Raw genomic sequence first — 14,864 nt, forward strand, 5'->3', positions numbered from 1 at the left:
GCAAAAATGTTCCCAGGTAGCTGGGAAAGGAGTTTTGTCCAAATTTTGGAGCTGGCAAAATACCGATGTTTGATGTTTCGCCATCACTGTGTAATGTGGGCTGGGAAAACCAAAGTGTTGTTAGAGGTTTCACCACTCATCCTCTCTAAAATTTTTTAGCATTTTATCTAATTTGAAGGCTCTGACTTTTTTTTTTTTAACATAGAGAATGGCTAAAGAAAAGTGTAGGTACCCAAGGTTGTGTGTACTCAAGCAGTGATGTGGCCTAGAAAGAAGGCTGTGCCATAAATGCTGCCACTTGCCCTCCCTTTCTTTTGGTGCTGATTTACTGTTAATTGCATTTCAAACAAAATGGAATGGACTAATAGACCAAAGTCTATTATCCTAGCTTTTAACACAATGAAATCATGTTCAGTGCTTTGCTCTAAGGGGGGAATGAATATCCCTGACATTTTCCTCCACATAATGACAGAGATACAGATGGAGAGTTCTGCATTATGAATAGTGGGGTGGGGAAAGCATGGGGAGGAATGTTAGAATCAGTCCCATTTTGTGCTATAGTCCATCAACTCATTGCTCTCTGGGTTAGATAACTGCCTCCCATTTATGCTGGCACACACTTAGATCTTTGCATTTTCATTTATTTCTGTTAATTTACTTTGTAGTGCTTTGACCAGTTGTGTTCTAAAATGTGGGAGACTTTTAATTCTTCTTATAGGAGAATAATTATGGCACAACTCTTATTTTCTTTCAGCTTTTCTTAACTGATAGACAGTTAAAACTGTCTGATAGACACTTAAAACTTTTTTAACTGACATCTTTAAACAATGTCAGCATCTTGCTTTCAGATTGTGATTTTGGAAAGCTGAAGCTCAGATGTAGCTGTGTTATTCTAAGTGTGCTCTTGAAACAGAAAATGAGACAGACCCTGCTGGGGCAGCCTTGATTTGAGAAGTTTTGAGTGAACAGATCCATGTAAATATGCTATGCTCACCCCTAAGCAGAGTACCAGGGGAGCAGAAGAGAAATGAATGACAATTTGTTTGTCCAGGAAGACTGGAGAAGAAATAGCTTCAACAAGCTGTGGCTGCTCTATGCTGCAGGTAGCAAGACCAAAGCCCTCAAACATTTACACCTTAAGTTACGAGTGATTTGATAAACTTCTTGGAAAAACTTGGAAATTTCTAAATCAGAACAGCTTTCCATTACCATGGCAGTACATAGTAGAGGAATATATGGTTTAGTTTTGCTGTGAAAACTGAGCTGACAGCACACCTGGATTGTAGGACGTGTCTGGGTGGAGCCCCAGGACAGTGGCTGCAGCTTTATTCAGCTGCATTCTCTGTGGTCACCTGCATTTCAATTTATCTGCCTCTGTCTTTGCTGTCTTTGTGAAGTAATTCCCTTGTGTTTCCATCTTTCCAACATGTCTTGAAGTGACTTAGGCAGCAGACAGTGATGTTCTTCCAGCTGAGCTTGTCACAAACATAATGACCTGTGGCTGCTGGTCACTGTCCTCCTTACTGCCTCCCACAGCTCTGCAGTGACTGTTTCCTCATCTTTCAAACTCCACAGGCTTGGCTTTACTGCATTATATATTTCACTGTTGTTTGGTTTTTTTTCCCCTTTTTTTTTCCTGTAAATCAATCTCCCAGTGGATTTGTTAATATTCAGGAGCTGTCTGGTCCCTCTGTTCTGTCTGAAGTGGGCATGGGGATAGTGTGATACTGAGGCATGATCCTGTGCAGCTGCATGACAGGGAAGAAATGGATTTCATAAATGAATATTGGCTGTTGAGCAGAGTTGAAGATTTTCATACATCAATATGCTAAAGTAACTGGGACCACTGAAAATTGATATGAATTGAGCTTGACTTGCTTTGCAAACCAATGACCAAATTAGGAAAAGAAGTAGTACATTGAGTATGGATGGAAATTTGAATTTTCTAGGTCAGTCCATGCCTGGCCACTTATTCTGAAGTTCAGGAAGGTAGGAAGAGCAGAGCTAATTCGTTTGTGCCTGGCAGGGTGCTGCTCTCACTGTGCCACCTCCATTCCTGTAGCTGCTGCACCGAAAGATCTCTGTCTGGTTTTTGGTTTGTTTGCATTGGTCATAGATGGGAAAAGGAAGTAGGGATCAGAAAGAACAGGAATTGCCTGTGTGTACAACTTTGCAAGCCATTTTGAGTAGGAAATCTTCTATATACTAAAGGATTGTCTGGAGGAGTACATTCCAAGAGTACATTGCATTATAAAACTAGTCCAGAATAATTTTTGTCTTGAGAGCATTACTAACAGCCTGACCTTTTAGAAGAGCAGTGGAAATCTTGCTCAGCTGACACGTGACTTTACTAACATACTGCAATTTGGTCTGTATCTCTAATGTCTTTGTAAATGAATATTTAATTGGTAAACACTTCATTAGAAGTGAAGAAAACAGAATTGGCTAGCACCCCTCGTTTATTAAATCAGGAAGCATTCTCTATTTTAATTAGCATGACATTTTCTATAATCAATTTCTTGAAATGCCATCAGCAGTTCTAATAATACTGTGTACAGCAAAGGCTGATTGACATATGTGTTGACTGCAAGGTTCCAACCTTCTTGCATGTTTGCATTTGAAAAAACATAAAATATAAGAGGAGGACTCTGACTTGCTAATGCTGCTGCTTGTGCTGCAAAGCAGAATTTTAGCTAAGCTAACCAAAACTTAGTAAATATTTTCAGTGGGAAAACAAGCATTAGCAATCTTCAGGTTAAGACTGTCAGCAATTTCAGAAGACTACCCTGAGGCCTCCTTATTCTAGATACTATGGAACAGATTTTCAGCATTGCCTGAATTATTTCCTTCTCTTTCCTTCACTTTTTAGAATCTACTTGCTCTCTCAAGACTGTTTGATAAATTGCCTTAATACCCAATGGATTATATGCACAAAACAGCCTCAGTGTTGATCTCCTTTAGACAATTAGCTTAGGCTAAGATTTACAGTGCTCTGTGCAAATAAACAGCAATTAGCAGTCTGTGTAACTTCTTTACAAATCAGGGTTTTTTTTTGTCAAATTATTCAATATCAGTATTAGTAAATTCTAAACCACTTTTAAGCCAGGTTCTAGCAAGTTGGTTTTAGCCTGTATCCATTCAAATTGATTGATCCACACAAGTTTCTCTCAGAGTTACCATGAAATAAGCCTTATTATCAACAAGTAATAAAAATCTAGCAAATATTTTTTCGAACTTTTGTTTGGCAAACACAATGTACAATAACTGTACTGTGAATTTAGTAAGAATCGGGTTTTTTTACATGCAGAGAAGTGCTGTTTGTTCTGTTGTTCCTTGTCAGTGCTAGCAAGTGCGGAGATTATTCATGTTAATCTCAGTGTACACGATGGCAATGTAGATTTACAGGCTAGGCAGGTTTTAGTTTTATAATAAGAATGGGTTGCCATGATGTCTGTTCGAGGCTAAAGAATAACTCAGTGTGTATTCATAGGTCAAAAATCATCACTTAAAACCTCTGAGAATGGAATAGACTAGGTAGAAATGCAAGTCTTGCCTGGCTAAAATGAAATATGCACAGAATAGTGGAGGCTCAGATTCAGTAATCTTCTAAGTCCTGTGGCTTTAGTGAGCCTGTGATGGGTCTCTATATTTTCATAAATTCTTATTCATCCAGGACAGGATTCTTGCTTTCATACTTTATCAAGGAAGCCTCACTTGATCCTGAGGCTGTTGGATCTTTCCAAGTACAACACACATGACTTTTAGTACTTGGTTGACTGATCATGTATTATATCTCTATTGGTCTGCAATCTCTTTTAGAATATCCCAGATTTAGAGACCTGCAGAAATGACAAAACATTTCGCACCCCTTTTGCTCATGCACATGGAGACACAACTCCCTCCCCTTGACTTGCTGCTGCTAATGCAGATAGCACCTGTGAAAACATGTTAACTCTTGGAGTTAACATGTTGGAGACTCTTGGAGACTCTTGGAGTTACCCCATGGCAGAAAAAGAATAAATGTGATTAGCAGCCTGGAGCTTTTTGTGCCACATACAGGTCTAAAGATAAAAATACCACCAATAAAAGAGGAAGACTTCCAACTAATAAAAGTTGGATCAGTATTGATGTGAAGGTGACTAGAACACTGGACTAAAATTCAAGAGGTTTGAAAGTATGTGGTAGTGTCCTTTCAGCTCAGTCTGTGTCATTTAAATAACAAGCTGAATTGCTGCATTTCAGTGACACTTGAAAAGAGTTTATACTCTTCAAATAAACCACCACCACTGAGTGTCCTGCTGTCACAAAGATAAATCATTAAAGGCCATATAGACCCGGGCCCAAATTCTTGCACTAGAACAATTCAGGGATTGATTTGCAGTGATGGGACTGTATTTAAGGCTGGAAGTTACTCCATTTTCCCCCTAAACAATACAGGATTTTTCATTAGAATTTACAAGGGCCTGGATTTTTTTTTTCTTTTTGGTTCATGTGAACATACCATGTGTAACTGTGAGTGCTACAAAGGAATTCTGTAGCATTTAGCATGTGGTAGTGTGTTGTCAATTCAATAAATGTGGGTAAATTCAATAAATGGAGGTAAAGAAATTATTGCAAAATTGATGGGGGTCAAGCTGCTTGTCAAGTAGGAAAAGTTTTGCATTGATTTCTTTTCATTTCATGATAGTATGCCTGTACTTTGATATTCCCTGGAACAATTTATATTACCCCAGGCACAGTATAGAGCTGCATTTCCTGCCAGCTCACCCTGATCTCAAACAAAACCCTTAGCAGTGTTGAATCTAAACCAGAAACAATAATCTTAGTGAAGCTATTTATAAGAAATACTGCTTTTATTTAAAAAAAAAAAAAAAAAAAAAATTGAGATTATCATAGTGCTGTATTTATGTAATAGTGCTGTCACTGAGGGCTATATTTATATATACATCCAAACTGTGATTTCAAATGTATGGATTAATCATTTTAGCAGAATGTATATTCCATGTTCTTTGGCTAGAGATAGGGCAGATGATGAAAATATTTACTTTTAAAAACATACAATAGCATAAGAATGTGGACATTTAGCCTCTCAGTGATAAAATAAATTACTGTTGGTTCTTCAGCTAGTACAATTCTAGAAGAGGATGTTGCTGACTAAGGTGAATTTATTCTGCTGTGACAATCCCAGAATTTTGTTTGAGTTTGTTTTCATGTAATGTTTATTTAATGTTGCATTCTTTGTGAAAGCCAAATAAGTTGTAGAGAACCTGTTGAGCATCAAGTTGTCCTGCAGGGGTGTGTGTCCACTGGGCAGCCTCCTTCTCAGTCAGCCTTAGAAATAAGGTCAAAATCAAGATGGAATCAATTCTTCCCAAAGATACTTGTGTATAATAACCCTGTCTACCTCTTTATTTTTTTAGTGATACTGTTATTAATCCTCCTAATGTGTTTCCCATTAATTCTGTTTAATGTAAGCTTTGGATGTCATAAAATAAGTCAATACCTTGGATGAAAACCCAATACACAATTTCAGCAGAGTTGCCTCTATCAAATATAACACTCAAATTTTTTTAACAAGATCTATGTTCTGTAAAGTGCTGTTAGGTGTTAATTATATTGCCAGCCATTATTTTTGTGGGAAGAATCCTGGATTTATAGTCCATTATTTTCTTTGGTACTGATGTAAGGATAACTTACATACAGACCCTTCGTTGTCTGTCTTCATGTTTTAATAAAAAATAATAAATTAATCAGTTATTCAGTGCACTGGAGTTTCCAAACTTTTCAGAAATTTGAAAACTTTTATATTTAGGAAATTTTCAATCAGTTGTTTTCAAGATTGTTTTTGTGTGCGTCATCCGGAGCTGGTGACTGGGTGACACATCTTCTTTACAGAGGCTTCCTCACATTCTCCTTTGCTTAAGACAGGATGCTTTTTACTCTGGTGATGTCCTCAGATCAATAATATGGCTCCTCAGGGCTGCAATTTGTGCCCAGCTAAGAGCTTTTCACATGATACTACTGTTTGTTTCAACTTAAATGAGAATTTCTTTGAATTAAGGGCTCTACTTGTCTGAATGTCTTTCTGAGGTGTCTGAGGCCCCTGAACCTTCTTGTGGTGAAGGCACCACATAAGATAATAAACAAAAAAAATCCATCAGCTGTGCAAATGGACGAGGCTAAGGACTAGGTAGTGTTTTCTTTTGTAGAATTTCTGACTCTAGGTAACAAAATTAAAAAAAAAAAAAAAAAAGAATGTTTATGGCTCTTAGTTAACACTTGAGATATCAGTGAAAAAGATCATCGTCCTGTGGTGTGACCATCAACTATCACATTATCCAGCCTGAAAAAATATTGATTGGACTGGGACTTCCATATTAATTACTATGATAACTTTTGAAGACTGTTATGCTCTGTGTTTACATGGGATTTTGGTGATTATCTTTTACCTGCAAACCACCATACATTTTGCAAGCATTCATTTGATTTATGCCCTTCAGGAGGTAACTACTGAATCCAAGTTCAAGGAGAGGTATAATTACTGCCCAGTAAAGCCTGGCTTTTCAAGAGGTCTGACTCAGTTTTCTTTTCTGATTGATTGAGTAAATTTTCTTCTGACTCTAGAACAAAGGCCTTCATTTTTGTCTCTCACAGTATTTGCCATTCCAAATGTTGTTTCACACCTTGTGAAGGACTTGCAAGAAGAGCCTTACGAATGTGTATTTTATTTGTGATCCTCTTAGGAATTTTAAGGGGAAATTCTTTTTTTTTTTGAATGAATTTGTTTTGGTAGGATTAGTTAATGAGGCACAATGCTGTAAATCCTGTTGGCAGATGACATGTAGGAGACTAGATAAATGAGGAGTAACATTCTGTACTCATTTGTGTTTTAGCATATTAGTGTCACCTATGGGGTCAAAATGCATGGTTTGGAGCACTTCTGTTCAGTGTCTCTGGGTTATTTATACCATTTCTCACAATATGCTTCACTCATAACTAGGAACAGCTCTTTAGCCAGACAACTTCATTTTTTTTCTGTAATACTCAGCATAGAGATCCAGTGTCATTGGAGATTTCCAGTGCTGGAGTTCCTCAAAGAATACAGGCAAAATAGCCTAAAGGAAGCTGCAGAAACGACCATGTTCTGTAATTGGTAACCTGAAACCAAATAACTGTCTATGAAGTGCTGTTAAATTAAATATTTGAAATATTTTCTCTTTAAAAGGAGCTGCTGTTAATGCCACAGTTCACAATCTGATTTGCCTTCCTAAACAGCAGCTCTAATAATACTGTCCGAAACTCCATCAATCCCACCCCCCTTCCCAGCCACGGTCCTAAAATAGCTTAGTAAGCTCTTCAAATGAGGCTTCATTAATTTTACAGAACATTCCAGAGGACATTCACTAGTGCTGGATATCTGGAGTTCCTGTGGAGTCAATTAAAATAGAGCTACATTTTTCTGAATAAGCAAATCATTTTTTTAATGATAGCATAACCTTTTTCTCCAGTCGTGTTTACTTCCCACTTCAAAAAATTCAGGGATTTGTAATTAATTTCTCTGACATTACTGAGGATCAGGGAAGTTCTTTTGTGTTTCCTTTAGGATTAATTTAGAATTTTTCTTATGCTTTTTACATTGCTATAATAAAATTGTTTCATTTAATTAAGTGTAAATTTCTTACATGGGTTTTAAATAATCTGAGAGAAGCAGCACTCTATTCAATCTTGTAACAAATAGTGGAAAATTCAGTACTTTTTTTTAACTCAAGGCTCATGTAGTAATTGTGTATTTCTTGGTGATTTTGCAGGTTTTGATACAAGAAAATACAAAGTATTTTCCATAGAAATCCCAATTAATTTCAAATTTCTTTTTTTTTTCTTGAGGAGTGTCAGATTCTTTTTCTCACAAGAAATGATAAATTGAGTGAATGGAAAAAAGAAGAAGTTACAACAATTCATCCCACAGTGTTTTAAATGTTTTGCAAGTGGACCTACTTAGTTGTAACCCTCCTTTGCTAACATTCAGTTCAGAAGAAAATTCAGTATTCTGTGGCCCAGCTTGAATCACACAGAATATGGACTGTCTTAAAATAGTCATAACTTTGTCCATCCAGTCACCAGAAATACTGATCAGTACAGAAGTTTTGTTAGAATCACTTCTGAGGAGATGTGAATATGATGTTCAACAAAATACTTTGGTTTTTGCAAAACTTTACTTTGCTATATGGCCGAAACATAGATGTATTGAATGAGGGGAGCATGCTATAGGGCATAAACTGGTAATTTTGAAGCTCATGAGACAAATCAACAAAACTTCTCTCTTGTTTGTGTGTAGTAATAAGGATACTCTAATTAATTTAGCATGCTGGTTCTCTCTACAGATGCATTAAATTCTCAGCGTGTTTGCTAACTGCTTATTTCTTTGTCATTGCAGATACAGCAGTGGTGTATAAAACCAGGAATGGACATGTTGTTGAACTGAATGTAGAAACAAATACAACTACATTATTACTGGAAAACACAACTTTTGTAAGTAATATATATTACCTGCTTCTCTCTCACTGAAAGTCTGCTAACATTTTTTTCTTGCTACAGGAGGGAGGGGGTACAATATTTAAAAGTTAGAGGAGATATGTTCATAACCTAGACTATACTGGATATAAATGAAAAATATAATCCATTCCTCTGTCAGTGAATGATTTCTGAATGAAGTTATTTGTTGTTTTACGTGTAAATAACCAAGATGTTGGAGGATTTGCTGTTGGTTGTGCTTTGTTCAGACCATCTGAAGGATGGATTGTGCTTGGCATATGTGCTGGGGAATCTACCTGATGTCTATCAGAAAAAAATACTTCATAAAAGGTGGGAATGCTACTTAAATGTTGAGCGTTTCTCACTATTAGAAAAGGGGGAAATTGTTCAAGATTCATAGGAATCTTTTCCTTAAGGGAAATAAATATGCAGAGAAAAATGTCATGTTAATCTCTGGTTTAGTTGTTTCTCTGTGCTTTAATGGCAGACTAGATGACTGGGTATTATTCCTCTTGACCAGTAAAGGGTCAAGAATGGTTTCTGACTAGCAGTAATTGCTAAGAACTTTAATACTTTACTCTGCATTTTCTTTTGCTTTGCTTGGCACTGTTATTTTCAGGGATACCACTTACATTCCACCCTGTAATTCTCGTTTATCAGGGTTTTGCAGCATAATTGTGTGGCTTGTCAATCTTTCCTTATAAATACTCCATGCAGACCACTGGCTGTTATTGTTAATCCCTGTACTTTTAATTTAATAAAATCTTTTACACCTGCAGACTCAAAAGGATGATTCATTTTCATCAGTGCTCTGGCAAAGCCTGATTTTATTCCTGGTCTGCTCCTGGCCTTTGCTGATACAGATTCCTCTTTTCAAAGCATAAAGCCTCAGGTGACCTTTACTTCTAACTCCTCAAATCAGAAAGAGGAGAGTAGAACTTCAGGAGAAAGAATTTGATGCTGATTTCCTAGGTCAGTGTAAAGATGGAGGAGGATGGAGGAGAGAATTATATTTTAATGGGGAAGTGTGTGGGGGGGTGTGTGTGACTCCCCTTCTGTGAGCTGCGCCCTTCCATATGCTGGGATGTACCTCAGGGTACCTCTTAGCCCAAAAAAGGCTGTCAGACACAAGTATAAGTGGGGGGATGCCTTGTGAAGGCTGACCTAGGACAGAGACTAGAAGGAGTTAAAGAATAAAGTAGGGATTTCTTAGAAGGCCTCAATGGATCCACCTTGGGCAGCACAAGAGCCCAGCCAGGGCTACACCCAAGGTGAACACAAAATGGTCACAGAATGGACAACTGGTCTTGGGGTCTCAGAATTTTGTAAGTTTTGGTCCATTTGCATATTGGAGTTAATTGTCCAATTACAGCTTTAGATTATGCAGTCCCATCCTCTTGTTTTTCTCTCTTCAGTCCACATTGTTTAGGCTCTTGGGCCTGAGATTTGGATCACTTGTCCTTGGTCCCCAGCTGGAGAAGGAATTGTTTTGTCTCCCTGCTCTCTGAAGAGAGCTCACCATCCCCTAAGATGAAGCTCAGAACTACACACTAAAGCAGCTCAGAATCTGAAAACTATGAAAGCTAAAACCTGAGGCATCAGTGGAAGGGGGAATTTCTGTAAATACAAACCCTCAAGTATTAGGAAACACTTTCCCTGCTAGCCATTTATTGAAGTGTGTGAGCCCTTCCTGGCCAGCCAGGCCTGTGCCAGGCCCATGTGGTGCCTTCAGTGCATGACCTGAGCACGAGCAGCTGCTTGGGCATCCCCGGCTGCAGGACGTGACTTTAATGCCAAGACTTGAGTCTCCTCCCAGAGGAATTCATGCACTTCTGGCTGCAAGTGTCTGGCCTGTGCTCTGGAGTGTGGTGCCGGCACGACAGGCTATGCAGGCCATTATGCCACCCAAGCCTTGCCAGCTGATGATGGGTTGGGAAGGACAGACTGCTGCACACCATGGGTGTCGTCTCCTTTTGTATGTTGTTCTTCTCTGGGCTTTTTATGGAACTGATCTTTCCTCAATTCACACAAACCTGGTGAGCTCTGACACTAGATATCTACTATTAATTAGAAGTGTGGGAAACTGATCCAAGATATGTAATATTCAAGCAACCATCTAGTAATTATGGGTGAAAAAAAACAAAAACCTAAGTGTATTTTTTTTCCTGCAGAGCTCCTCTCTTTACACAGCCAAAAGCTGAGAATGTTATACTTAAAAATAGTCAATTCCAGCAATTAGTATTCATATTGAGGAAGTATAATAAAAAGCTGAAAACAGAGCAGAAGGCCCAGCAAGTTTGTTGGTGTATGTTTGGAAGAGAACAGTGGGAAATGTTCTGTGCTGTCTGACTTGGTGGCCAACAATCCTAACAGGATAACGTTACTGAGGCTGAAATCAAAAGCTGTCCTGTTCTTCTGAGCTTTACTGTCCCCAAATTTGCACTGCTAAATGTAATCTTCTAAAGTTAGACACCTGGATCATTAATCAAACATTTTCCTCGCTCAGTGTCACATCTGCCTAATCATCAGTGCATAATTAGAATGGTGGTGGTTTAATGACTCTGCAGAGATGTCTTGGATTGATAAAAAATACAGCAGAGATCCAACACAGGCAGTGGCAATGCAAGTTCCTTCATTCTTCCTTATCAAAGGGTTTTAGTCATGGAAGAATCACCTTTTGATGGGAATTATTAGTCTGATTTCAGTCTGCATTTGCTTTCCTGTTTGCCTTTGCTCAAGCAGCCAGAGAAACAGCAGGGTTTTCTTAGTAATGTTGATAATTGTCCATGAAAAATTGAACTGCTGTGATAAACTCCTTGTGCAGAGGAAAGGGGCAAGTAATGACTCTTTGTTACCCCTGAGTAGACTGTGTTTGAATCAGCAACTCAGAGGAGATTTTCTTTTTTTTCCCTCATTACTCAGCCCCTGAAGCAATCTTCCACTGGGCACAGATCACTGACTCTTCTTCTGAATCCTAGAGACTGCCACTCCTACAAAGTATACATCTTTTATCCTTCTTTGTGTTGCTTATTGTGTAGAAGCCAGATATCCCTAATGATAATCTGCTGTGCCTACTAAGTAGGTGTATCATCAAAAAAGTAGGCTGCAGTTTTTAAAAAACCCTATGTTAACATATATAAAGATAACAAAATCCCCGACCTATAAAAGTACCATTAATAATAGTCATGCACCTGGAAAGAAGAAAGGCTAGTGCTTTGTCATTCTAGGATGCCCACTTCTCTACACAGGGGAAGAATCTATCCCAAGTTCTTGAATTGAGGTACTTTTTTCCAGTATAATCAGGTTTTATTTAGAAGTAGAAGAAATTCTTGCACTTCATTTCTCCTTCTGGAACGGAATCCTTTTTTGTACTCAGTAAAACAGTCTGGCCTTTATATATTAAACTATCAGCAAAGCAATATTATGGGTAACAAATACAGTGCCATAAGTGAAAAGGATACGTTGCAAAGCACAAAGAATATTTGTTAACATCTCTGGGTGTTGTTATTTAAGGATGTTTTCTAATACACATTTCCCTCTGACTGAATCCATGTAGCCCCTCCTGTTTCAGCTGTCTAATAAGCAGTTAATATCCTTAGCCAGCAGCATATAAATGTTCACAGCTGGAGGCTGGACCAGTCTGCTGTTAAGAGGAGCCAGAAAAAGCCCTAGACATTAATCATTGTGTGGCATCCTGGTGTTTGAGATGCTGCCGTGATACATGATTACAATATGTTCTCTATCATCTGGCTGGGCTGCCTATCACCGAGATCCTAAGTGACAACCTACCAGCTTTTCAGCATTTGTCAATACTTTACTGCACTCTACACTTCCAAAATCAGTGGCATTATGCCACATTTAGCTAAGAAGTTTCAGTCTTTAGCAAGCATTTTATTGAATGCTTTTGCCATCAGCTGTTCCTTAAGGTCAGTAAAAGCAGGTTAGCAGTTCAAACACAGCCCAGCCACAAGCTGGAGAGGAGAGCATAGAGGATCACATGAATTGTTTAGCTCAGGGAAAGTTGTCCATCTGGTTCCTCGTTCTAGCTCAGCCTCTCAAGTCTGTTCTACTACCCTTAAACACAAAACAAAATGGAAAAAGCAAGCACAGAGAGGATGGAAAATGTGTGTAGGGACTGTGTGTTCTGTTATGGAACTTTCCAAATGTGTTGAATTTTTGCCTTCATTTCTCCCTCTTAAAAAAGCTGCAATAATTATGAAAGTGGTAAGACTTTTGTTAGCCCTCAGTTTCACTGCTCTTGTGGTGCGTGGATTCAGATACCATGCACACACCCTAACAAACACTCTGTCAGAAATGAGTCTGCTGGGACTCCTCCAGGCTTTGGAGTGTGCATGATGGGATATATTTTGAATCTGTTGATTTATTTTCACTACCAGGCAATACAAGTGGAATTGTTTTCAGTTTGTGCAAACTGTCCAGCTGTACACTTCAGACTCTTCTAACCCTCAGAAATTCTTGACTTGCTGTGCCCCTTGATTTCTGTGCCTTTCCACAACTCTTTTCAAGCTCAAAGGGAAACTGCATCATGGTGCACAGCAAACAATTATTGCTGAGTTTCAAACCTGTTGTGTTGCTGTATTACTGTGGCCCATCTTTTACACAAAGGTGGAGAGGGAAGGACCTTGCTGCCTGCTATTGGTGTCAGAAGGTGACAGAGCAGGAGCAGTCTTGGCTCAGGGACCGTGGTCAGGCTGTGGCAGCCCAGCTGTGGAAGCCCCGTGGAGGCCTTGCAGCCAAAAGCAGAGAATGAAAGCTTCAGTCTGAGCAGAGCTTTTGGCAGGGACTCTTTTAGGGTGCTTTACAGAGCATTGCTCATAAACAGCCCTACTTGTTCTCTTCCTTTGGATACTTTTTTTGTTTTGTTTTGTGTTCCCCACCAACACACCACCTTCCTCTTTTGACATGAAACTCAGTGCAGCATCATAATGCAATTACAGTTCCTTTGTTGATTAATGTAGATTTAATTGCAAGAGTAGGTTAAATGCTTGTATTTTAAGAACATTGCATAAGAGATTAATGAAAGGGTGAATAATAGTAAATACATTAAATAACATTATATAACCACATAAATATTAATAGTTGTTGCAACACTAGACATTTTAATGACCTAGACATGTTGTAAATAGGTGATTATGAATATTGTAAGATTCTCTCTACTCTCCCATGCTCCTCTAAGTGTCCAATAACCCTCTCAGCAGGGCCATTTCAGTACAGGGGTTTTTATTGTTGCAGTACACCACTGTGCATCAAGGTAGGAAAGCCTGACAGATGGAATAGTTTGCAGTCACTGTGGTTTGGTGGTGGCCCTTGGTTTTTGTCCAAGTGAAGGAGGTTTCACCATAAAAAAGGTGAAACTATCAGGTTACAGGAACTCTTTGTGGGATTTCTCTAAATGCTATTCCTGGTAAGATTGTTCCTTGATATAGTAAAGGGTTAACTATGCCAGTTTTCCTGGGAAATGTGAGGGGGAAAAGCTTCTGTGATTGACTGGTTGGAGGTTATTGTCTACCAGGGAGGCTGTGGTGCAAGGCTCATGGTTGATTCATGTCTATTTTTATGTCCTACAGTTCCAGGTGGGTTTGTGGAATTTGGTTCCTGTATTTGAGAGCATAGACGTCAGCTGAGGTCATGTTTTAAGGCACATTTGTCTTTTAAACTGAGGGTTAACAGTTCCAACACCTGGCGTTATGGAATTTTTGGGTCTAGATTAAATGCTCAGGTGACACAAGGAGCACCGCATTAAGAAACGTAACCTTGGAAACCCAAATTTTTCATCATTCCAATTACAGCTCATTTTTCTAATTACAACCTGTCTTTCTCAGAGGTTGCCTGTTTTCAATGCTACAAGCCTTGCTCTTCTGCTGGGCTCCACTCTCTGCTGCTTTCTCATGGTCCATCATGTCCTTTCAGTCACAGCAGTGGCAGTGAAGGAAAATCCCATTGTTCCCTGGACTGCCAGTGCCTCCCAAGGGAACTGTGACATGCCAAATGCCTTCTCCTCTTGCAGCTCCTGTAATTCCATCCTATCTGACTTCTTTTATGCCATTTGGCCAATGCCTGTCTGATAAGTGGAGCTGGATACCAGTGAATGCTGATGAACTCCCAGCCACTGAGATTCCACTACACCATTAAGTTAAATTTCTGATACAGATGCAGATGTGCAATAGAGAGATGCATAATTTCCTGGTTGCCACCAAGCTCTAAAGTAACAGTCCTGAAGGTCTTAAAATATTTCATTCTGGATGAATAATAATAAAAAAAAAATATAAAGCCTAAATGTGTGTTAAGGGAGCACTAAACAAAAGCTGGAG

The 14,864-nt window shown here is 38.8% G+C and overlaps 1 protein-coding gene and 1 long non-coding RNA gene across 8 annotated transcripts in view; one reads left to right on the plus strand and one right to left on the minus strand.

Moving 5' to 3' along the window:
• Positions 1–14,864, plus strand: part of DPP10 (dipeptidyl peptidase like 10) — a 444,603-nt gene that overhangs the window by 309,086 nt on the left and 120,653 nt on the right. For all 7 annotated transcript variants that reach the window (XM_068195261.1, XM_068195263.1, XM_068195259.1 and 4 more), the window contains one exon: positions 8,435–8,529. In XM_068195261.1, coding sequence (XP_068051362.1) covers positions 8,435–8,529 — 95 coding nt within the window. The remainder of the gene's footprint in view (positions 1–8,434; positions 8,530–14,864) is intronic.
• On the minus strand, positions 634–3,033 carry LOC137476861 (uncharacterized). Its single transcript, XR_011000671.1, has 2 exons — positions 804–3,033; positions 634–764 (listed from the first exon to the last, which is right to left on the minus strand). It is a non-coding gene; the product is annotated as an uncharacterized lncRNA (long non-coding RNA).

Source organism: Anomalospiza imberbis, chromosome 7, assembly GCF_031753505.1.
Source record: "Anomalospiza imberbis isolate Cuckoo-Finch-1a 21T00152 chromosome 7, ASM3175350v1, whole genome shotgun sequence".
In the NCBI taxonomy this organism is placed as follows: Eukaryota; Metazoa; Chordata; class Aves; order Passeriformes; family Viduidae; genus Anomalospiza; species Anomalospiza imberbis.